The sequence below is a fragment of the Microcebus murinus genome, chromosome 8 (genome assembly GCF_040939455.1).
Source record: "Microcebus murinus isolate Inina chromosome 8, M.murinus_Inina_mat1.0, whole genome shotgun sequence".
In the NCBI taxonomy this organism is placed as follows: domain Eukaryota; kingdom Metazoa; phylum Chordata; class Mammalia; order Primates; family Cheirogaleidae; genus Microcebus; species Microcebus murinus.
In genome coordinates, this window is record NC_134111.1 from 20,289,941 (window position 1) to 20,315,627 (window position 25,687).

General features: G+C 39.9%; 1 protein-coding gene across 1 annotated transcript in view; it reads left to right on the forward strand.

Annotated features, from left to right (window-relative positions):
* Nucleotides 1-25,687, forward strand: part of THSD7B (thrombospondin type 1 domain containing 7B) — an 852,814-nt gene that overhangs the window by 377,175 nt on the left and 449,952 nt on the right. Inside the window, exons 6-7 of the mRNA XM_076005495.1 lie at nucleotides 1,780-1,935; nucleotides 10,473-10,670. Of these exons, the coding sequence (XP_075861610.1) occupies nucleotides 1,780-1,935; nucleotides 10,473-10,670 (354 nt within the window). The remainder of the gene's footprint in view (nucleotides 1-1,779; nucleotides 1,936-10,472; nucleotides 10,671-25,687) is intronic.

Here is a 25,687-nt window from a genome sequence, read left to right on the forward strand (position 1 = left end):
CCTTTTAGACTGAGAGCTCCTTGTAACCAGACACCTCCCAAGAGTGCCTGATTTAGATGGATGCGCAGAGGTTTGGAGTGAATGCACACTTTGCTCAAGGAGTGGCTGTCTTGTGTGCCTTGTCTTCTTTACTCCTGGGGACCGGGTCACAAAACCCTCCCCATTGTTCAGGTCCTTCTTTATGGATGGTTCATCAGTTCATATGCACATCCCCAGTTCTGGTCACTCCAGCTCCTCATGCCACTCTTGTCATTTCTAGCACAATCTTTGTTTTCACATCCTGTCCTTAGCCTCCCTGGGCAACCCCTATGCTTTCCCTTAATATCTGTTCTCTCTTTCTTTCTCTGTCCCCCTCTGCATGGCTTGCAAAATTTAATATTTATGTTGGCAATCTTGCTTTGCCCTTGCCTATTTTAAGACAGGTCAAATCCTTTTGGTAAACTGGAACAGAATTAATTGTAAATAAAACATTATTATTATTATTTTCTTTCACGCTCTCTTTTTCTCTTCCCCCCCCATAAGCAGCTCAAGCTGCCTCATTGTTCATTAGAAACACGTTTTCCCCCCATGGGTTATGACTTTGTCATGACAACATTTTTTGATTTTGCTGTTGTTTTTGTTTGTGTTCAAAGTTCTGCTGGTCAGAGCTGCGAGTGACTGTCGCCTTTACCAGATTTGACCCTTACACATTTGTTGAGGGTGGGGAAGCAAAGTGGATGGTATGATTCACCTCCTTTCACACAAGTCTCCACCAGGGAGGCATTCCTAATCCGCTCAGCTGGATGGGAACAATATATAGGAAATATTTAGACAATAGTACAAGCTAGTCTGTAAGATGGTATCTTCTGGACTTTAACCATTTGATCAAAAACTCTGGATTGCTCCAAAGCCTTCTGAATATGGAGTCACTCTGTGCAACAGGAGTTAGTTATGCATTTGGCTGTTCATTGAGTGTGTCATTTTTAAGTATTGCTGTCCTAACTCCTAGTATGTTGTAATCTCCACAAGGTCAGGATTTTGTCTTCTCCTTCGTCTGTGTCATCTCGGGGTGCTCAGAATGGGTGTGCACACAGAGGACACTTGGTGCATGTCACTGATGGGGAGACACTTGCTGCCTCCTGAAGTGACCCCGCCCTGACCCCACTTTTGAGTGCAGGTGCACGCCAGAAAGAGTAGGGAGCTGCTAGTTTTGTCATCTCCAGGCGGAGCCTTGGGCCTCTGGATGGCGTCCCTAATGAGACTGATTTCCAGGGGCCGGTTCTGCGGTCACAGATCCTGAATTTTCTCCCCACTCTAAGAACCATTTTTCTTCTGCATCTCCGCCAGCTCCGCCCCTCCAGGGAGCCACAGCAGCAGATTGCTTATGTTAAACACTCCACCTCAGGGGTTCGATTTTGATTTTTTCACAGTGACCTAGTCATTTATACAGTCGAGATAGACTCATCTTGAAACTTCACAAAGCCGTTTAATTTTTTTTCAAAAAAGTCGTAACTCTAGATAATTTGTATCTGTGATATTTCCAGTTCTAGGATTCCCAGGGAATACTTCGGCGAAGCAGGAATTTTAAGTACCTGCCCTTTGCCTCTGTCTTCTTTGCCTTTCCTCACCCAAAATACTAACGGTGTGGAGCCAAGCAATGCATAGTAAGGGGTGTTGATATTTCACTTGCATACAAGTGAAATATCTTATCCATAAAGCTGGTGTGGGCAAAGGAGACATGCAAATAAAGACAGAAACAATGCTAAGGATGACACGGGCCATTTTCTCTGTGTCCTTCAGTCTCTAGACCTGTGGAACAGACATTGTGCGTGGGACCTGCCCCTGCAGCCTCTCAGCTCTGTAACGTCCCTTGCTCTACCGACTGCATAGTGTCGTCCTGGTCCGCGTGGGGCCCGTGCGTCCACGAAAACTGCCGTGATCCTCAGGGGAGAAAAGGTGAGTGCCCTGTTTGTGTGCTCTTCGTTTGCTTCCAGTGTACAAACATTTATTCTGGTTGCTAAGTCGCTGATTAAGCCTCCTTAAGACAATATTTGTTTGTGAAATTTAGATAAGCAGCTCAAGCCTGACAGTATTCGTTTGTTAGGGAGGCAACTGGGGACATTCCTGTGGAGCGCAGGATTCGACCTTGATTAGCCTTTAAGTTAGGCTCGTAGCTAATGAAGTGACTATTACTCTATTTGGCATAGCTTAGTGCTTTTATATATAATGGCTATACTGCGGAAATTAGACACGATTTCTACGATCACACCAGAATGCAACTGTTTTTGCATACCTATTTATTTGTAGATTTCCACATTTAACATCTGATGTTATGTTTTTGATTTTTACAAGGGACGTTATGTGTATTGTTTACTTTTTGATGTTGTCCTCGGCAGGCCTAAAGAAAAATCTTCAGCCTTATTATTCCTGTTTAATTTTGTAGGCCTCTGTGGCCTTGTTTTCTTTGGTTTGCGGTGAAGATGCACATTTTCATCTTCAAAAGTTTATTTCCAGTGATATCTTGTCTTCTCTTTCATTGACCCTTTAGTTTCTCCTGATATTGTGTTCCCTTAAATAACAGTGCCAAAAGGAAATATTTTCTTTACCAAGAGAAATGAAACCCAGGGATATTCTGGAAGCAAGGTTGTATTTGCCGAGCGATAATCCTAGTTACTGCATGCAGAGAAAGAATACATGGCCAAGCGCTCGATGCCACCATGCTGTCGTGCCCAGCACTCTGCTCACAGCTTAACGCCACATCCATCTGAAAACCCACATTTCAGTAATCCCCAGAGTGCTCGTATACACACATGGGGTCACACACCCATGTCCCTGGGCTTTTATTCTGACCCTTGTTCTAAGGTAGAAAGGAAGATGTGTGTTGAGTCTCAGGCCAGGAAGAAACTAACTTTCAGTCTTTTACTAAATCAGAAATCTGGATCTCAGCGGAGACCGGGGAGGATGGGGTGGCGCTTGTGCAGTTCTCTTATACAGTGTAACCAGAGCTCCTGTCCCCCAGGCCTCTTCAGTTTATGGACACAGATAAGTTCCCATTAAAACTAATACCCACAGTCTTGTGATCCACACATGTATAATCAGACCTCGGAAGTTGCTTGTCCTTGCCTATGAGACGCTCAGGGTGGCCTACATGTTCTTAGAACCAGTCCTCTTATGTTCCACCTGTGCCACTCCTGTTTATGTCACTGTCTGGAAAATCACATGAGGTTGGACAGAGGCTCCCAGTCACCGTGGCTGTGGCTGTCCAGGCTGCCACAGCGTTGGTGCATGAAGTGCTGCCTCCAAAGCTGTAGCACCCACACCAGACCAAGTTGACCTCATATTATTTGGGATACTTTTGGGCATAGGTGACATACAGCTAAAACAGAAGGGAAGATAGGACCACATCCAAAAGTATGAAAAAGGCCAAAATATGTCAGTCTCTTTCTCTCATTTTTCGTCCCCCTTTCCAATTCTCTCTCTCCAGCTCTTGATCCTACTTTTCACTGTATTAGGTTCCATTTAAGGCAATACATAAAGTAGACAGAAATGTCTTCCCCAATAGTTCCAAGAGGAGTCCTGGAATTGAATCTTACTGGCTGTTTTGTGCCATGTGCTCCTCCCCGAACCACCTGTTCCAACTGGCAGCAGGGGTGGGTACTATAAGAAAGTAGAAGCAGTTCTGAGGGAAGACTTAGTAGATGTTTATGGCATAGATGTTTATTAAATGCTTTTGTCCTCTTTTTTCTGAGCCAAAGGTTCTCTACAGCAATTCAGAGAATGCTCCTTTTCCCAATTTTGTGTTGCACTTTTGTCCATTAAGCCCAAAGTTTTACAAAACTCATGTGAAAAACTGCTCCTTTAAGTTTTGTTCTGTCTTCCTTTTCCATATAACTCAGAATTGGCCCATGGAACCCAACTAGGAAACTCACAACATTCTGCTCCTCCATTTGCCCCAAGTTGCTTTTATGCCAGACTTTCTCCTCATTGGCCCCTATTTCTCTACAGTACTAGTCAACTCTAGCAAATACACCTCAGTCTATCATTCATTATACACCACCTGTTGGGTGGTGTGCATTGTGTCCTCCAAAAAGATGCATTCAAATCCTAACCCTGGTGCCTGTGAATGTAACGTTACTTGGAAATAGGGTCATTGCAGAGGTAGTTAAGTGAAGATGGGGTCACACTAGATGAGGGTAGGCTCTGGTCCAGTGACTGATGTCCTTATAAGAAAAGAGGGATTTGAACACAGAGACATGCCCAGAGAGGAGGGTGCCATGTGAGGACACTGAGACGCAGAAGACAAAAGGAGAAGTCTATGTGAAGATGGCGGCAGACATTGGCAGAAATGCCCCTCCAAGAAGAGGAACGCCAAGGATCGCCAGCCACCACCAGAAATTAGGAGAGAGACCTGCAACTGATCCTTCCCTGAAGCCTTCACAGGGAGGATGGCCCTGGAGACATCTTGGTCTCAGTATTCCAGCCTACACAACTGTCAGGCAATACAATTCTAAAGTGCCCAGTTTGTGGCACTTTGTTACAGCAGCCCTAGGAAACCAATGCACCACCCAACTTGCCGTCAGCAGTTAGGCTCCATAAAGGATATGGTACTTCATAAAATGACACAAGTGTAAAGAAGTAAAGCAACTTGTGTAAACCCCCACACTGATTTAGTTGTGGCCAAGCCTGTACCAGGACAAGGTTTCCTATCTCCTCATTTCAGTGTGCCTCCAGACACTAGGCTTCCTTGGTTCATTTCCTCCATGGGCCTAAAGAAGTTTGGACCAAGGTGCAAGCCAGCCCTGTGTACCACCCTGGACAGTGTGAACTGTTACCTAAACCATTACCCTTGAGAGCAAATCATTGATCCGAAGTAGGAGAGCAGGAGTTGGGTGTCAGATACATCTTACTGCCAGTTCATCTCCATCAAAGAAGTGGGAAAGGAGACTGCAATTGTTGGAGTTGTGGGAGGGAGGGAGGGAGGTTGTGCCAAGAAACCCTTAAGAGCACCAGAATAGGGGAGGGGAGTGTTTTGCCCCCAACAACAATATTGTAAAGGGAGGCTCAGCCTATGGGGCCCAAGGAAAGGGTGGAGGCAGTAGAACCTCTTACCTGAGATGGTAGCGTCTCCACAGCCTCACATAGAGATTTGGGGCATGTTTGGATCGATAAGAGTCAGCCTCTGTTTTATAGAGACCACACTGAGGCTCAAGGCCCCACCCTCCACAACAAGTAGTCACAGGCAGTAGAGAAGGTAAGCTTCCATGATTGTTATTCAGGTCTGGGAGTTTGCTATTTTATAAACGCTTCCCAGGAGCAGAGAGAATTTTGGTGTTTAAGGTCTTGCTAAAACCTGTCAGTGCCACCTACCTAGAATCCCTCTTGGGAGGAATTAAGAGTAGAGTTTTCCCTCTAGAGAAATGATTCTGTGCCTACAAGGAGTCCAGGCGTGTTGTGATGATGATCAGTAATCTTGTTATTTCTACTGACGTATGAGCGTGAGGTCTGAGATCCCCTCAGAGTCACTGACTGGCGCAAACTAAATGTAGTTTAAGATTCCGTGGAGGCTGGGGTACACAGGCAAGTGCATTAAGCATTACAAAATTCTGGATGTAAGCAGGGGTGTTTATCCTCACGTTTGAATTTCTTACTCTCAAATACATTGATTGAACCCCCTAGCAGAAATCTAGGACATTTATACTTTCCTAAATATCTCATACTCTTAAAAAAAAAAAAATATATATATATATATATATATATATATATATATATATATATATATACACATACACAGACACACATACACACGCAAAGAAAAGTGAAGGAATGGGGGGAAATAAGCAAACAACAGCAAAATATAAATGTGGAAAGTTGGAGATAATTCCTTTTTCCTCCTCGTTAGTCATTCCCAGTTATCGTGTTATTACTTCAGTATGTTCCCTTTGTTAACGTACAAAAAAATAGTAGAGAGGAATGGGAAAGTAGGAAATGTTTTATTACCCAATAGGAGAAATTAGTTATTATGGAAATTGTCTTCACATGATTTTTATACTTAGAAACTCTTCAATCAGGCATGATCTAAGGCGTGTGGCTGTCAGCTACTCAGCACACATCAGAAAATCAGACAGGGCACACAATCCTCGCACCCTTCCATCGCGTTGGTGACAGCCAGACAAGGCGAACGGTGCTGGGCAGGTTTGTGCTTGTCAGGTGAAGCTGGAATACCTTTCAGAGGAATTTAAATTGGATCAGGTTTCATCCTTTATTGCTTTATCTTTGAGACACTCATAATTAGAGTCTATGAAAGAGAACTGGCCTTAAAAAAATCCAATAGACAAACTCTACTTATAGATGTGATGCATTTTTGAAAAATTCTTCTTGATACGTAGACACATATTTCTATGCCATCCTTGCCCCTTTCAGACATATTTTAGAAAAACAACCTTGCCCACATAAGTTGCTCTAAGGGGGGATTCGATGCCGTCTTCTCTAAGTGGTATCACAATAGCTGGCTGCTTACCTGGTAGGAATTCAAGGATTCCTTTCCTTTTCCAATACTGTATTGTCTTCAATCATAGCACCCAAGTTCCTAAACATTTCCATACAGGAAGACATTTTGAAACTGAGAACCATGATTATTGTTTGAAGGCAGTGTTTTCTGTTCTTAAATAAATTTAGATAACACGCTAACGTTGGAAAATATTGACATGTTTTTGATATTACATGATAATTAACAGGGAAGATTTCCATTTTCCAACTTTGCCTCCTAGAAAGGCTCCATGTTTAATGAGAAGTCTACAAAATCATTTTCCTTTAGTGATGATAATATGTATTTGAAGAGATAGTTTTTTCTTTTTCTTTTTTCCCCCCATGTCTCTGTGTTTTGGGGCAAGTAGGGGGTTGTGCCTACTTCTCATTCTGAGCATGGGGGGTTCTCATGCAGAAGTCACCCCATTGGTGTGTCTTTTTATTTCCTGTATTCACAGCAGGCTGCAAACTAATAACAATACCATACAATGCTCCCCCTGCAGGAATGGTTGTTGATTTCTAAAGAGTTGGAAGCAAAGTTTCAATCTGCTCAGGTTCTCTGACGGAGTTGTTACTCAGCATCCAGGGCCGCCAGAGAGGAAGAGCAAATGGGACTCATAAGCTGGAATAAGCTCCTGTCATCTTTGCTTAACCTGCCGGATATTCCTTAAGTCCGTCCCAGTGGAATCAGCATAAAGACACGACGTTGCCTGTGGATAGCTCTGTGCAAGCTCATGTGGGCACTTCCGTTCACTGACATTGCAGAAATGCTGTTCTCAGGCCTGGAAGAATCCTCCCGAGACTCCTTTAATTTTTCCATGGATTCAGTTAAAAACACTGACCCCTCTGCTGCCATCTGCTCTTTCTCCTTTTCTCTCCCTAACCCACTATTTGCTCTTTCCTAATTGTCTGCAGTAGAATTATACATTAAACCATAATTCCTGGGGTCCTAGGGGAAAAAAAAAAAGAATCCTTGCAGATAGTAGTTTCACTAAAGGTGAGTTGAATCTATGGCTAGAAAGTGATTATTATAACTCTCTTTTGCTACGCAGTGACTAAAATTTCAATATCTATTCTGTTTACCTTTAGTTTAAGGGGATGATCAAAGTGGTACCTTTCAGTTACCCTTTATAAAGTGGGGCTTAAGTGCAACATACACAGGGGCTGCCTTTAATCCTTTCTTGAGAGGAAGCAGTGACTCTATCAGACCTCTGCTGATTTTTACATCCATCGATTTAATCAGTGATGTGCTTTTGGAAAAATAATAAAGTGCCATCTTCATTTTCACATATGTAAAATGGGAATAGTAACTTTTGAAAATGTTTTGAGGATTTATTAATTTAGAATAGTAAAAATAAAGTGGCTGTCCCTGTCTTGGTAAAGGTAGATCCTTGGTTAACCAATGTGCCTTTTTCCTTTGCTGGGTTATACGTTCTGAGAAGGGGACATGTGTGCTTTCCCTTCCTCATGTGGCTTCCCACAGTATAGGACAGTGGTGTGCACATGGTGGTTAATGCTTTTGGAATGATACTCTCTGATTAATACGGAATTCAGTAAGTGAGGGTGAGTGGTTGGCTGGCCCAGCCACCGTGGACTTGGCTGTTGTATATCTTTCCAAACAGAAGCACCTGGAGGAAGCCTGATGCCTATTGCAGGCATCAATGCCAAATGCGTGATTAAAGTTAAGTGCTAGCAAGAGAATGCAAGATTTTTGTTTTATGCTGAGCTTGTGGTATGATTTGATCCCTGTTGGAGTCAGGACAAGGGCACTACAAATGAAAGACTGAAAGAATTTATTGATTGAGGAGATGTAATCTATAGATTTATGGCCAGATGGATGCAACTTGATTTACGGAGGGAAACTGTGCATACCCCTCAATGGCATTAACCTCCAGGTAAGGGAACACCCAGAATCCTTTGGTAAAGACTGCTAAGTTTCTGTGCTTAACTGTGAGTGGGGTTGTCAAACAATGTAAATCATGGGGATCCATCCCACATCTTGCTTAAAGATAAAATCTCAACAAGCACAAACGTAAGACGATAAATAAGCAGCATACAGATATTACATGTAACAATAGAGGCTATTTAAGTTGTGCAGCAGTGAGAACTCAGAGGTCATTGTAGTTTGGTGTTCATCAAGTGTAGTTTAGAGCCCTGTTTGTTCTCTGTCTCGCTTCTGAGGTGGCCAGAAAGAGATCTGAGCCCTCCTTTCTGTGAAATTTGACTAGTTAATGATGTAGACTTGGAGGTATGAAGCAGGGCTGAAGCCATCCTTTTTCTTTCTTTTTTTTAAATTGCCCCTGACCTTAACATTCCTGATACCATGAGAGTGCAGTCCCTGGGAAGAATGATGCCTTCCTATAAGTATCTGATCCTTACAGTAAGAGTCTAAGAGTCTCTTTTAAAGGAAGTCTGTGGTTTACCCTAGACCAAGAAAACACGAATAAAGCATGTAAGACCGTTAATATAAAATATTTGCCCATCCCTGAACTATTCTAAGCAAGCTCAGCTTGCTCTTGTGTCCAGAAACCATGAGTCCATTGTGTCCTAGGCTCCTTGGCTGTGCCCCTTAAGAGGAGCCAGTCTTTTTCCAGCTCCACTTTGAGGTGTGTAACCTTTTGTGTTGTTATCATCAGTGGCAAAACTGTAAGAGAGATGTTATCTCTCATGTTCCCTAACTTGTTCTTCTCCTCTCTCCTGTGGGAGCGATAGTGGGTATAGAACTCTCATTCTGGCAATTGAACGCTCTACTCTCCTATCAAAGTCTCTCCTTTTCTTTACTCAGTCCAAGGGATAAATGAATAATAATTCCTTAAAATCTTACTCATGCAAAAATATTGGTTTCATTAATAAAAAAAAAATACTTAAAGGAAATAAATCTGTTGATTGCATTTGGAGTATAAACAATGGGAGATAAGAGATGAGATCCATAGGAGGTAGACATAGCCTTTAGAAATGGTATGTCGTAAGGGCCAGAAATTGGGAACCCAGACTAAAGAGTTTAATCTGGTTCTATTTTAGGTCATTTGGTTTTTTAGAAACATAAATGAGTTTCTATCATTTAAAAATAGATTTTATATAAAAAACAAAACACAACTTAGATTTCTTGTTTCTTAGACCAAATTGGAAAGTCTGTTAACAGGGGTCCATGTTCTCTCATGGCAAATGTCAGTGGAAGCTGAAGAGCAGCCAAGCATTTCAGAGCAAGCCCACCTTTCACCACCGACCCCCTACAGTCAGTGGTTGGCCCATTGCCCTGGATGTCTACCTGCTGGACTCCTGTTCATTTGCGTTTGTGACACTGTAGGCCCATAGCATGTAAGACCCATTTATGTGCTTATTATGGTCTCTGGCTGATGGGACTTTGGGGCTTTAGTCCCACAGTAAATATATTTTTAATGAAATAACAGACCAGGGGCCCATGTCTAGCCAGGGTGGAGAATGAAGTCCAAAAGATATTGCCTTTATAGGGCAGGCTGATGTGTAAGTCTCAGTGAAGCGATGGAGGGAAATCTCAGAGTAGGAAGCTGTGAACTGTCAGGCATCAAGAATATACCAAAGTGTAGATGTATTTTCAACTTAGTGCAGTGAAACAAGAATGTCAAAAAAATAACGGCAAAAGAAAAATGCCTATTTATGCTTAGGCCATTTCTGTAGGTCTTCATGTATTTTTACTGGTTTATTGATACCATTGGACTTATACAACTTACTATTCCATTTAATTATGTTTGGCCTCCAAACCCTAGGTTGTAAACTCTTGGAAGCCATATTTCCTGCCCTCATTTTTCCCATTTTATTTCTTATTTTCTACTTCTCATGCCTTCACTTCACACAAAATAAAACACATCAAAATAATACATGCTTTAGAGCAATTCAAACTCAGATAAAACTTTCATCTCTTACCCACCTGTTACTTTTTTTTCCCTTTAGTGGCCAAGAATGGTGACTCTTGTTATCTTTTCCTTTAGGATTTAGATCCCGGCAGCGCCATGTCCTCATGGAATCCACGGGGCCTGCGGGGCACTGTCCTCATTTGGTGGAGTCAGTTCCTTGTGAGGATCCAATATGCTACCGGTGGCTGGCATCAGAAGGGATCTGTATCCCTGATCACGGAAAATGTGGCCTGGGACATCGCATATTGAAGGCCATCTGCCAGGATGACCGAGGTATGGCCCAGTGACACACTAGAGGTGTTAAGCCACGTCAACCAAATATCATATTGCTTATCTCTTAACAGGTCATTGTCATGAGGGAGAGAAACACAGCCCTTCCTATCCTGGAATATTTATGTTTAAGTCAAGTGACACATTGCTGAAAGACGATTGCCATAACTTAATATGGGGCCATGTACTCCATGACAGAATAACACTATTTGGTTGTGCCTGAATGTGATACAGCCAACCTAGAGATTTCTCGGGAGATTTTAATTTCTCAAGACAAATAGAAAACAAATCTCCTGGATAGTCTTCAACTTATCAATACAAAATGAGTTCAGGTCAATATATAATGTGACTTCATATACTACAAACAAAAACTACCTTGTAAATATTCTAGAGCTGCAACTCCATCAAGTTAAATAATAATTAAAAAAACTGTTATTTTTTCATTTATATAACATTGGATTAGCATCAGCTCTAGACATAATAGCAACATTTCGAAAGAACCATTTTATATGTAAGTTGTCAAGATTTACAAAACTAACAATGATGTCTTTCCTTGAACACCAACCATCTAGTATAATGGTTGTTTGAAATGAAGGGTGATTTAGAAAATATGTAAGTAACGTGGAAATGAGAATAGTGACATATAAAACCTTTATCCTAGAGTTTTAAAAAAATTCAGCCTCTTAGAAGAATATAGAGTGTGTCTATTAATCAGTTTTGGAACGAGAAACCCCATTTATAATGCTCTTGGTATGTGGGGTGAATGTTTTGACTTATGCAGCTAAGTAATCCATTGAACAGAAGGAAATTACAAAGCGAGTTCAGAATGGATAACAGCATTCACGCAGGGTTAGAATACAGCAAAGTATTTCCTTCCTTTTTCTTCCTCTCTCCCTCTCCCTCCTTTCCTCCTTCCTTCATTTCTTCTTTTCTTTTGTCTTTTTAATCACTACCACAATTAGGCAAATATAAATTTTATCAAGTGATACAACTGGTTACCTCTAGAAACCAGGTGGCTGTTTAATTAGAGGGCAATGACAGCTTGTATTAGCTACAGCAGATATTTAAAACTTCTAATACCGACTACTTCTAATATTAACAAATGATTTTTGAATTGTGCTAATATACATGCAATTTAGTAACAGAGATCAGTTTTGTATTACTTTTCTTTGTGTGATACTGTGATTTATAATAAGAAATATTTTTTTGATTTTTTTTTTTTTTTTGTCCCTGGTTCCTGGCCAGAGCTCCTAAAAACCTTGTCATTTCCAGAGCTATAGGGTTGCTAGGAGAATCTTTTGTTCTAATATTTGGTCTTTGATTCTGGTTCCTGACACAGGTCCTAAATCCCTTAGAATTTCCTGGGTGATAGAAGCATCTTTTCTTCTAATGAGGCAGCTCTTGGTGGGCTCCTATATGGGAGTTGGTCACCAGAAAGACCAAGCCATGATTAGAAGTTTGGAACTTTCAGGCCAGGCTTGGAGACTCACGCCTGTAATCCTAGCACTCTGGGAGGCTGAGGCAGGCGGATTGCTCGAGGTCAGGAGTTCGAAACCAGCCTGAGCAAGAGCGAGACCTCGTCTCTACTATAAATAGAAAGTAATTAATTGGCTAACTAATATATATATAGAAAAAATTAGCCGGGCATGGTGGCGTATGCTTGTAGTCCCAGCTACTCAAGAGGCTGAAGCAGAAGGATTGCTTGAGCCCAGGAGTTTGAGGTTGCTGTGAGTTAGGCTGACGCCAGGGCACTCACTCTAGCCTGGGCAACAAAGTGGAAACTCTGTCTCAAAAAAAAAAAAAAAAAAAAAAAAAGAAGTTTGGAACTTTCAGCCCCAGTTCTCATTCCATGGAAAGAAGACAGAAGACAGAGGTGGGAATTGAGTTAATAATTGGACATGCCTACATAATGAAGTCTTCATAAAAATTACTTAACTATGGGGTTCAGAGAGCTTCTGGGTTACTGAACATGTGGAGGTATCTGGAGGGTGGAATACCCTAGAAAGGGCATAGCAGCTCCATCCCCCATTCCCCATACTGTTTATCTGTCTTCTTTGTATTATCTTTTATAATAAACCAGTAAGCATAAGTCAAGTGTTTCCCTGAGTTCGTTAGATGTCCTAGCAAATTATGGAACCCGAGTAGGGTGTTGTAGGAACCCCAATTTATATCCATGGGTCTGAAGCACAGAAGACAACCTGGGGGTTATGATTGGCATCTGAAGTGAGGGGCATTCTTGCGGAACTGAGCCCTTAACCTACGGGATCTGATGTTAACTCCAGACAGAGTGAAAACTGAGTTAATCTGTAGGACATCCAGGTTGTGTTGGAGAATTGCTTGGTACAAGGAAAGATCTGCTCTTCTGGTCGCAGAAGTGTTATGTGTTGAGTGTGGTGCAATAAGTGAAGTACAGAGGTTTAAAAACATGAGACCTAGAGTCAGACAGTTTGGAATTTCAACTCTGCTACTCACCTGTTAGATGATCTCAGGACAATTATTTAATTTGTTTCCAGTTTAATAGCAAGTACATGTGGTGTTTGTTTTTCCATTCTTGGGATAATTCACTTAGGATAATGGTCTCCAGTTTCATCCAAATTTTTTCAAAAGGCATTATTAATACATCCTTTTTATGGCTGAGTAGTACTCCATGGTATACATATACCGCATTTTGTTAATCCACTCATGAAATGATTTGCACTTGAGATGATTCCAAAGTGCAGGTGTCTTTTTGATAAAAGGACTTTTTTATCATTTGAGAAGATACCCTATAGTGGGATTGTTGGATAGAATGATAGGTTTAGTTCTTTGAGGAATCTCCATGACGTTTTCCATAGAGGTTGTACTAATTTGCAGTCCCACCAATAGTGTATAAGTCTTCCTTTCTCTGTATCCACGCCAACATCTGTTGTTTTGAACTTTTTTATAAAAGCCATTCTAAAAGGGGTAGATGATATCTCATTGTGGTTTTAATTTGCAGTTCCCTGATGATTAGTCACATTGACCATTTTTTCATGTTTATTGACCATTTTTCTATCTTCTTTTAAAAAGCTTCTGTTCAGGTGTTTTGCCCACTTTGTAATGGGGTTGTTTTTATCTTTTCTTAATGATTTGCTTGAGTTTTTTGTAGATTCTGGGTATTAGCTCTTTAATAGAAGTATAGCTTGCAAATACTTCCCCCTATTCTGTAGGTTGTCTGTTTGCCCTGTTGATTGTTTCCTTAGCTATGCAGAAGCTTTTCAGTTTAATCAAATCCCATTTATTTATTTTTGTTGTTGCTGTGATTGTCATTGAGTCTTAGTATAAATTCTTTGCATAGGCTGATATCTTGAAGATTTTTCCCACATTTTCCTCTAGAATTTGACCTAACTGATGAGCACACATGTGCACAGAGAAGTGTAAAACTTAGTGGAAATCAAGGAGAAGGGAAGAGGGGAGGAGCAAAAACCTATTTAATGGTATAATGATCACTATTTGGGTGATGGGCACTCTTATAGCCATGGCTCAAGCATTACAAGAGAGATCCATCTAAGTAAAACCATGTGTACCCCCTTAATAAAAGAAATAAAAATGCTGAAATTAAAAAAAAAAGGCTGAGTGGGAAGAAAGAGATACTGTCCCTGATGTCAAGAAGTTTTGTAATGTCTTGTTTGCAGAGAGCTATGTAATCAAATAATCCCCTTACTAAATATGTAATTACAAAGAAAATTAAAAAAAATAACTTGGATGCATCCTTTCGTTCAGCTGTCAAGTGAAGTAGTAAAACCTGCCTCTCACTCTCAAGACTGTGAGAGTTAAATTATATAAAAGTGATTAGTGAAGTACCAGATACATAACCATTTAAAACAATCTATAAACTTATTTCACCTATATTTCACATTTATTATTGTACTGTGTCCTGAGAAAATTGTACAAAGAGCATTCTTTTACAAAATGAAAATAATAATGGGGGTTAGGAAAAACATAAGAACTTTTTCCTCCCAACCTCTAGCAGAGGAAGCAGGAAGATTATTTGTGCAGTTACCGTGTTTCCCCGAAAATAAGACAGGGTCTTATATTTATTTTTCCTCAAGAAGACACGCTAAGGCTTATTTTCAGGGGATGTGTTATTTTTTTTAAGTACGGTACAACATGCTACATTTATTCAAATATAGTTAAGTCGTCTTCTTCTGGAACATCATCATAACTCTCCAAACCTTGAATTCCATCCTGAATTTCTTGCAACTCTATTTCCTTTAGAACCATTGGCCCCACTCTCTCGTGTCGAGCAATAGAGCTGTCATGGGGCAGATGAGAAGGGCTGCTCATCTTTTTTACCGCTCCGCGACAAAATGCATGGGTTGTGCAGATACACTGTGTAGCCATGCTCATCACTAGGTCTTATCTTTCGGGGTAGGGCTTATATTGTGCAAATGCCTAGAAATCCTTCTAGGGCTTATTTTATGGGTAGGTCTTATTTTCAGGGAAACATGGTAGAACCCAGTGAGAAATGACTATCCTGCTCTGTCATCTCATAGCAGGTATTGGAAGGTTGTCACAATATATTATGTTCATTGGGCTAGGAACTTCTTTCACAATATATGCTGTGCTTTGTGCAATAATTATAGAAGTATCAACTTTACCATTTTATTTACTTTTTATTTTTTATTATTCTTACTTTTACTTTATTCTTATTTTATTTTATTTTATTTTTATTTCAGCATATTATGGGAATACAAATGTTAAGACATATTATGTTAAAATATATGTTACATATATTACCATTTTATAGTAGTTTTAAAGCTTTATTGCTTATTACCAGGAAATGACTACTTTTCAGTTATTGACCTACGTCATCGACTTCTGTGGGGAGAAGTACGAATTAATACTTGTCCTTATCAGCTCCGTGAAGTCTCTGTGGTAGTTAAATACCTGGGTGACCCCCGGGTTGGGCGTTGGGCAGCAGCTGCAGTTGTTAGTGCAGGATGTTGTCCTCATAATGGCTGCAACAGGCTTTTGTCCAGTGAGAAAGTGAAAATGTGGTCTGGTTGCACTTTGTGAGATTGAGCTTCTGTGTGATTCTGTGTGATTGATGATGTAGGTCTGGCAGAGAAGTGTTCCTGTTGAAGTGATCAGGGTCTTCCCATAGCTACAGAAATTGACCTAGCTGTGGACTCTCGTTGCAATGCCTGGAGAAAGAAAGTTTTGAGACATGCTCTCCTGTGACCTTTTTCTTATAACATTCAATAGGTTTTTTTGTGTTTTTTTTTTTCTTTATCACTCTGAGTTTATTAGTTGTTTCATAGGCCCTTTATTTAGAATTAAATGGATAAGGTCAAACAAAATATGCTATTTTTGATTTTTAAAAAATACCCTCATATTAAATCCAATCAGACTTGAGGCCTACTATAATTTGAAAGAGTGACTTGTTTTGTCTACCATTTTTAGGATTTTCCATGTTGACTGACTCCAGATATCCCACGTACAGATGTATTGGGAAACAGAACAAAACCAAACAAAAAAAAACATTTAACATCCCTGCAAAATATCATGTTCCCTTCAGATTGGGGAGCCAAGAGCTTTCTGTATAACCTGATCAGGATTCCGTAGACTTGACACTGTCTTGTTGGGTGTTCCTTTTGCTGTTAGGAAGACATATTTTTCTTTCCCAGAAGTTTGTTTGGACCATTATCTTGGAAACTTCAAAAATACATAATCTATGTCATATTGAAGCTGGGAAGTAACTGGAAACAGCAATTTTTGATATGCCTAAACCTTTGGATTAGTCTAAGCATGTGATCTTCTTTGGACTACCTGAGATACAAGTAGTCATCTACGAATTTCTATAGCTGTCTCTGCTTTGTTCTACTCTCTACTTTGATTTATTAGTGATATGTTCAATCAGTGCCACTGAAGCTCCTATTTCTTACTCAAGCCTGTGATTGTAGCAAACAACGTGCTAGTCAGTGATATTTATTTTGAGGAGGAAAATTGCATAATAAATTATATGAATGAGTATTCTGATTTGGAATCTGATTTTCAAGTCTCTGATCGGTGATCAGCTTTGATTTCTCTCCTCTGTACAACGTCTTATCATTGTGTGGGTCAATACACATTAGCTGAGCACAGGTTATTCCTGTCCCATTGGCAGGTCTGTTTCCTCATTTCAAAGGAAGCATTTGAAATGTAAATGGAGAGAGTAAAAAATTTGAGCCCAACATATTTTTCCTTTAGATTATCATTGTATTAGGTTTATTCATTGTATTTAAACTTTGATTCTCAAACATGTAAGTGGTTCATTGTTGCCAGGTTTCACAGGCAATTGATGAAGGTATACTAGTATGTGATATCCTCATGGAGCAGGTTGGGAAAGCCCCGCATAATAATGCTGGAGCAGTGGACAGTGATCCCGATGGATGGCAAGTGACCACTATGCATCATCTTTCATGGGTCCATAATGCACAATGGGCAGGGTCATTGGATAAACACCCATCTTCCTGCTGGAGCAGTCAGACCTCCAGCACTCACCACGTGCTTTGCCCCTTTATTTGCCCAATAGGCTATCTGGAGGGAAAAGTGTTTATTTCAGCAAACATCTTTATTCAGAGAGAATGCAGCACAGATTTTGTACTTATAGAAAGCAAATACCCACACTGGTGAAAAGTGTAAAAGATTGAGAAGAGCAAAGTTCACATGGAGATAGTGGAGTCAGAGTTCTCCAGCATTGCCACAAACACCCTCTTGCATACAAGGTTTCTTATTATAACAGTTGCACTATACTTTTTCTTTTTCTTTTTTTTTGAGACAGAGTCTCGTTTTGTTGCCCAGGCTAGAGTGAGTGCCGTGGCGTCAGCCTAGCTCACAGCAACCTCAAACTCCTGGGCTCAAGCCATCCTCCTGAGATCCTCCTGCCTCAGCCAGCCTCCCAAGTAGCTGAGACTACAGGCATCCACCACCATGCCCAGCTAATTTTTTCTATATATATTAGTTGGCCAATTAATTTCTTTCTATTTATAGTAGAGACGGGGGGGGGGGGGGTCTCGCTCTTGCTAATGCTGGTTTCGAACTCCTGACCTCGAGCAATATGCCCACCTCGGCCTCCCAGAGTGCTAAGATTACAGGCGTGAGCCACCACGCCCGGCCGTGCACTAGACATTTTCTATGCAAATATTTTCTTAAGTGCTGTATGTATTTGCACGGCATGAGGCATGATTTCCCATCATTAAGGTGACTTTGCTTTCATTTAAAGGGTATATTTCTAGGAGTACTTGTCTTGCATCATTAACCTCGAACAATACAAGAATGTTACCTTTAATCTTGGCTAAAATGGCATGCACTTGTAAGCTATAACAACTTAACTACCTTTTTAAGGAGAACTTCAGTTGGTGGAAAAGCCTGCTAGAATAATCACTTACCTGAGTTGGATTAAACATTATTTTAATATTTTTAAATCTATGATTGGAGTTAGAAGTTTTGTATTGTTTGTTTATTTTTAGATCTCAAAACATGTTCTTTGGCTTACCTGTGAGAATAATGTCAAACTCCATTGAAATAGAAATTATTTATTGGAATCTTTTGTGATTCACCAGAATTCTAAATAGAACCCCTTTTATGTTTATTTTCTAAACCTTTTGATTATGTTATATCTTGTGTTGTTAACAAGTGTTGCTTTACTTCTTCTCTGTATGTATTTTCTTTGCCTTATAAGACTTTTTATTAATAAATGCTATTTCAGCACAATATGTGATTTCTTATATTTGGGGAAGAAAGAGGAACAGATTATTCTTCATGTATTTCTTTTCCACATAAGTGTATTCCTACAGTGAATCAACTTATTAAAGACACAAACTTAGAGCCACCACTGAGGATACCAGAGGCTCTGAAATAAAGTTCAAATGCAGACTTTCTAAAAGTTTTGATCTTGGTTGAAATAAGCATGCAGTTTATTAAGATGTGCATTTTGGAAAGGATAATACTAATTGTTTTTTTTTTTTTTTAAAAAGAAAGTAACTATCATTTTTTTCTTATACTATCAATTTTTTATTTATTTCTATTTTGACTAGGAAAAAAAAAAAACACTTCCCTTTGCATAAGGATGGAAATCTTGTCTTGCCAACATCTTGCCAACTTTTGAGAGAGATCAGAGAAGGGAAGAATTAACATGGGCATGCATTTACATTATTTAGTGCAGATTCAGAGAAATGGCCTTTGGAATAGACTTAGTGGATTGTATAATAGCAGGCACTGTTGTTTCCTGCCCAGATCCCCTTGGCCATTTACAACTTCTGTGTGTGTCAACCTGAAATTCCAACTGACATCACCTGTGTCTCTTTGACTGAGGAATTTATCTGGCAACTACAGCCTTGCTAGGGAATTAACAGTGCCATGGAGCAGCTGTCAATCAATGATTGAGAATAGGTGTAAACATACCCACCTTCCCGCTTCTCAGTTGGAATAACCTTGGGCTATAAGTTCATTGCTGTTTCCTACTCTCCTAGTGAAATGAAGCTCCACTTCTCATGGTGATAACTTATTTGATTAAACACCCTTTATCAGCCTCCTCCCTTTCCTGTCTCACTTCCCCAGTCTTTTACTGGTTCCCTGGTATTACCTGTCCAAGAATCTTTATCACAGAGTTTCATTTTGATACAGCTCAAACTAAAACAAGGACGCTTGGAAAGGTATTTAGTTGATCCGCTCTTGTAGGTGATACAAGATCCAATTCAAATCATACCATATCCATTATAGTTTTTAAAGAATCTCCTCCCAAGGAAGAAATGATAAAATCATTCATGAGAGCTCATTCAGTATTTTGAACAACTCTCACTATTTATTAATTATTTGGCAATATCCAAAGGGCTTCAATATACTGATTCTGTCTTCCCTGTGAAAACATAAGAAATGTAATTGAAGCCCATTTATTTCCTATTAGGCAATCTAGGTAAAATACACCTTCATCCTGAATCTAGGTTTTTAGCAATTGAGTCATTTATGACCCTTCTGGGAGAGGACTAGGTTATTCATATTTTCATTTAGTATTCGATTCCAAGGTATATCAGAAGGTCTCTGAAGAACAAGAGAAATAGACCTCTTTTGGATGTTAAGGTGATTATTTATTAGTGTTAGGTGAATTGGATAGAAGTGTTGGGGGAACATGTAGCTCTAACTCATTTGTTCTAGATCAGTGGTTCTAAAATTACTAGATATCAGCATCACCTGGAGGCCTTGTGAAAACACACATTTCTGGCCCTCGCTCCAGAACTTCTGATCCAGTAAGTCTGGAATGGGTCTCAAGAATGTGTATTTCTGACAAGTTCCCAGGTGATGCTGATGGTCCTGGTCCAGGGACCAGACTTTGCGAAACACTGTTCCAGGCCATTGAGAGCAGATGGACAGGCTCACAATGCCACCTACAACAGGGGCAGCACTGGGCTAGGACAGTGCAATGCCTGCCTCACAATTAATCAAGATCAAGGGTCGCGTGGGTTCTGATTTGTTTCTTGTTTCCTGCTGGAGAAGTTATTCTTGAAATCCACAAAATATATCACTGAATTTCTAGAAGCAAGCAGCAGTGAGTAAATATTCCTTTATTTCTTTATTTTACCTTGATGGATTACTAAAAGATCAAATAGTGGAAAACAATAGTGTTCTCTTGCAGAAACAGAAGACATAATATGTGAGATGAGTTATTTAGGTTTAGAGGAGAGGATTTTCATTTTCAGCAAGCTGTCTTTTTCAGACCACCGACAGGTAGCAGTTTGGTATCAGTGTCCTTACTGAAGGAGGTATGGTGATGACAAATATGTTGTATTAAATTTTGAAATGAACCTGACATTGCAGTTGAAAGTGCCAATAAGATCAAGCTGTGCTATTCACGCTACAGGAATCAGACTGCAAAGGAGATTAAATTAGAAAGTTCCTGTGGCCAAGTTCCTCATTCCCTTTCATTTAGTTGTCTTGCAGTGAAATTAAAGATGAAACTCTAATAATGTTTGGCAATGAGGGAGACCAAAAGAGAAAAATAAAGACTCGTTCTAATCAGAGTTTCCCCATCCATGTTTGATGGGAAGGTGGGGAGTAGATGTAAACTGGTGAATCAATTTAAATGCTAAAGAGAGAGGAACTGCAATGCGGCTTTAAATATATTTACTGTATGTTGACTGTTGATAAACAGGTATTGTATTTTGAATTACTTTCTCTTTGCACCGTGCTGCATACCTAGACGTTATAAGATAGCTTTCCTCTTTTTTCTATTTTAAAAGGTTCCTAAATAAATGACTGTATTCCCATCACTACCCCACCAGTATTTCACAATCAGACTAAACATAGTCTGATTTTTCCAGGTTTTAATATTTAGAAATAGGTTAGAGTAAATTGCTTCCTGAATGTGCCTGTGTCTCTCATAGAAAGGCTGTCTCCCTTTTCTATCTCCTCTGAAATTCTTTTTAGGGCATTTTGGGCATTTTAGGCATTCCACACAATTTAAGAAGTAAAATGAGTCATAGATTGTACAAATACTTCAAAATGTAGCTCATGGGATTTAATGTTCTGCCTAACCTTTCAGTGGGACTTAATGTGAGATTTTTACCCTGCCATTACTTTCAACTCCCTCCCCTGCGGATGTGCTCGAAGTTTCCCTATTCCATTGTGTATTGCACTCTAATGTCAATAACAGGGATTAGTTATAGCGTTAGTCACAAGGATAAAATTTTGTTTTTTTTTATTCTGAAAACTATTTTAAAGTAGTATTTGGCTATTTCATATGACCTCTGGCTGATGTCTATTGTGATGGCATCTACCAATTTGCCCTCTATATAGGCATAGGAAAAGCAGAGAACACAGATTAAAACTCATTTCCAGTGTGAAGGTAATTTTCACTGTGAGAATGGCCAATATAACTAGATAAGCAATACCATCAGAAGCTCACCTGTGCTGTACCCATTTGAGTGTTTTTAGGAAAATAGAGTAAAATAAAACTCTCCTTGAAAGGCCCATCCATCCCATGAGAAATCAATTAGAAGAAAATTTTACTTAATTTGGTAATCAAATATGTTTAGAATTACTAAATCGAAGTAATACATACATATATCAAAATTGATTAATGAATCAAAATTAAGAATTCATAGTGTGTAACACTTTGTGCTGTGCTGTTCATTCCATACTTACTCAATTGAATGTCTGCTATGCTCAAAGAAATGTATAATCTTCTATGGAAAGATATCTAAGAAGTAGAAATTAATTTTTTCCTTAGATTAAATTATATATTTTCTTTCAAAGAAACATTAAGGGGAAAACATGAGTTGAATTATTAACAGTTAGGACTATCTTTTGACTATGATACTTCTCTTACTTCATAGGTAGGTTTCAACCAACAAGCACCTGGAAAATCCATAGCTCACAATAAGTACTGCCTCTGCCTGTTACCTCTATGATAATTTGCTTCCATAGTCAAGATCATGTTCCCCTGCGTGAGATGCTCATCCTCTTCTTCCTTTGCCTAATTCTTACTCATCATTTAAAATCTTGAATTGTCACACCTGTAATCCTAGCACTTTGGGAGGCTAAGGTGGGAGGATTGCTTGATGTGAGGAGTTCAAGACCAGTCTGGGCAACATAGCAAGACCCCATCTCTACAAAAAATGGAAAAACCCTAACCCTAACCCTAACCCAAACTGGACTGTGTGCCAGTGTGGTGGTGCACATCTATAGTCCCAGCTACCTGGGAGGCTGAAATAGGAGGATGGCTTGAGCCCAGAAGTTTGAGGTTGCAGTGAGCAATGATGTTGCCATTGCAGTCTAGCCAGGATAATAGAGCGAGACCCTATCTCAAAACAAACAAACAAACTTGGATCAGTGTCCTTCAGGAAGCTTCTCCTCTACTCTCACCCTGACTATTTTACACTGTTCTAGAATCTCAAGTTAATATTATGGTCACCCCCTGCCCTGGATTGTTTGTCCCAAACACTTATGATAATTCTATTTCCTTGATAGGTGATTAGTTCAGAAATGTGTAGGGTTAAATCTGTTCAGACCAACATGATGTGAGAAGAGGGACTTGGGCAAAGAAGGTTGTTGTTTTATCTACTGTGATCCATCTTATTGTCAACAGGATATGTGGCTTCAGGATGAAGGCAATATTGTGTATGGTAGGACAGAGATGGAAAGATACTCTAGGTCCTGGAAGACATTGTTGAGTCCCTTGTGGCCCGTTTACAGGATGGAGGATGAACACAGAACTTAAAACACAAACGCAGAACACAAAGAAAAACGCGGACACACAGACAGATGGTTGACTCGAGTAATAATACACCGGGTCAGTTTTATTTTTATACTCTAAAAGAGTAAAGTTAGTTCCTTGTACGTACCCACCCAAGAGTGGCAGCGATAGCTATAAATTCCAGAATGGGTAGCCTTAGGGAAGCAGACGTCCCCTGACTCAAAATTTCAAGGTGGTTGCTCTAGGCACTAGGCATAGATAAAGGACTGAGATTAGCAAGGATGGGCAAGGTGAGCCACAGGGGGCATTTCTCATCCCCAGCTTCTTTTAGGGTGACCCCCTAATATCTTTGGCTGAACCCCTGTGGCTGTGCTGGCTTAGGTCACCCCTCCCTTGAGGGGTCTTACCTGTCATTGACTAACCAGCCATCTTATGGGTTGTACGCAGCAATCACAGGAACAATATGTTTATCGTGTGGCCTCCAGACCCCTAGTGCCATGGAGCGGGGTAGCTCAGCTTGCTTACTTGCAGCTCAGGTCCTTTGTTATGCCTCTAGGCAATAGCCTTGTTTATCACAAGGACCTTGTCTGGAACAGATTACTTTCAAACACTCTGGGCAGAACACGTACATTACTCACTAACTTTAATTCTTAAACTAGAAAAATATGTCAGTCCCCTACAGTCCCTGAATCAACAGCACTGGCTGTTCTGTAAAACAATGCATTCCCTTACTGCTAAAGCCAGTCTCTCTATCAGAGTGTGTGTCAGCTGCTGCAGAAATCATCCTAATTGACAGAGTGCCCATCTTCTGTGTTCTCATAATACTTTGTAATTCAGTTATCAATAAATTTACCACATTTTATTGAAATTATCTGCTCACTTCTGTTTTTTCCTGTTTGACTCTTAGCTTCTCAAGAGCAAAAGCCTTCACTTATTCATGGTTTTATTCTTGGCATGATGTCAGAATGTCTGGTATATTAAGGTATATTCAATAAGTGTTTATAGAACTTAAGAGAGTTATTTCAATTGATTCACACAACAGCCCAATTGGGAATTGCCATTATTACTCCAGTTTTACTGATGAGAAAATTTTAGGCCAGAGATGTTGATGGCCTGGAGTCACTCGACTAGCAATTTCTGACTTCAGAAGCTTGAACTCCATTTCTAGGACTCCAAACCAATGTTTGTTCTACTTCATCAATGTCATTGAATGCCTATCATATGTAGTAACAACTACATTGATAGTTCCCTGTTGCAGACCCATGCAATAACTTTCATTTGTTAAGACGTTATTCTTTTAAGTCAGACTTAGCCTGAGATTCACCCTCAATGCAGCACAAAAGACAGTTATGCCAATTCACAGGCGTAGGCCAGTGAAGCCTATTCCTACCCCCACACTGAGCATGTTGCCTCTGTTTTCCCTAGTAGAAGCTATGAGCAAAAGAGAGCTCACCTGGTGCAATGAAAACATAAAGCCCACACACGTTTTCTCCTGGCACAGAGTGTATTCAAGTTAGATATATAGTCGTTATCTGGCTTTCCCTGGCAACTGTAGTTCTAATCTTGAACATACTCAGACAGCTAAGCAGCATACAAATTATTCATCAGACTGGATTGGGCGAGAGAAGCAGATTCTCCGAAAAAGGAGATATGCGAAATCATAAAGAAGGAGGTAGGAAACAGCTATTTAGGGACAAACAGCTTTCACTCCTTCATAGTAGGGGTATTCCTAGAGGGCAGGGATAGCAGAGCTGCCAATAACACCATACTGTGAAGTTTTAGGAATTTTGGTAAAAAGAAAGCAAAATTCTATGCACAAAAGTGGCCTTTCCTATTACATCAGAGTTTATTAAAATATACTTAAATAAAGGTTCATTGAGAAGGGGATGTAGTTTCTCCATATTATTCCAGAAGGCAAGCAAACAGGTGGAAATTAAAGCCTGACTAATGTTGGCCTAGCATGAGAATACATATTTTAGCTCTCCAGCAACAGTGAGTATTGAGCTCATGACATAGGAGGCATTTTCCCAGAGGTCCAGGAACAGCTCTGAGGGTTCTTACAGAATAATCGCCACACATATCCACAGATGTGGGTAGCTCTGCAGACTACGGTCGCCATTTTGAACAGGGCAATTCTTTATTGTTCTCCATCATCTTACAATTAAGGATATTTAGCATCTCCGCCTCTCTCCCTTGAATTGGCAGACATGTCCCCTCATCATCATGTCAGACAAAACGTCCCAACGTGTTTCAGTTGTCCCAGGAGGAGTGGCATTGCTCCTGATGAAAAATCACAGTCAAGGAGAGGTCCAGAGCCTCTCCTGACTTATCAAGTAAAGGTTATATTTTTTCAAATAATCACTTTTAGTAAATGTTAATAATCAAAATTAATTTAGAATTAATTAAGGAAATTTGCAGTATATTTCGAATGCGTGAAAATTCAAAGATAAAATAAGATCATGCTGCAAGTGAAGATTTGAGACTTCAGGTAAATAGAAAAACTCATTTATCTGGAAGGGCCACTCTGCAGCATCTTGACTGATAAGGTTTCTTTCTTTATAATGTATCAAAGAATATAAGAGCATGATATGAAAGAGGAAGGGTGACTTCCTCTTTAGAGGACTATTACAAACATACTGATGTTTGTTTATTGAGATAAGTAGGACCCTGTGCTTTAGGAACTTGGCAGGAAACATAGTCGCAAAATAATTTCCATCCAGTATTTATCACAAGCACAGCTGATAGAAACAATATAAGTCCAGATATTCTGAAATATTTCCTTAGGTTAATTCAGGCTGGAGAGACCTGTTTGCCTGAAGAACATGGT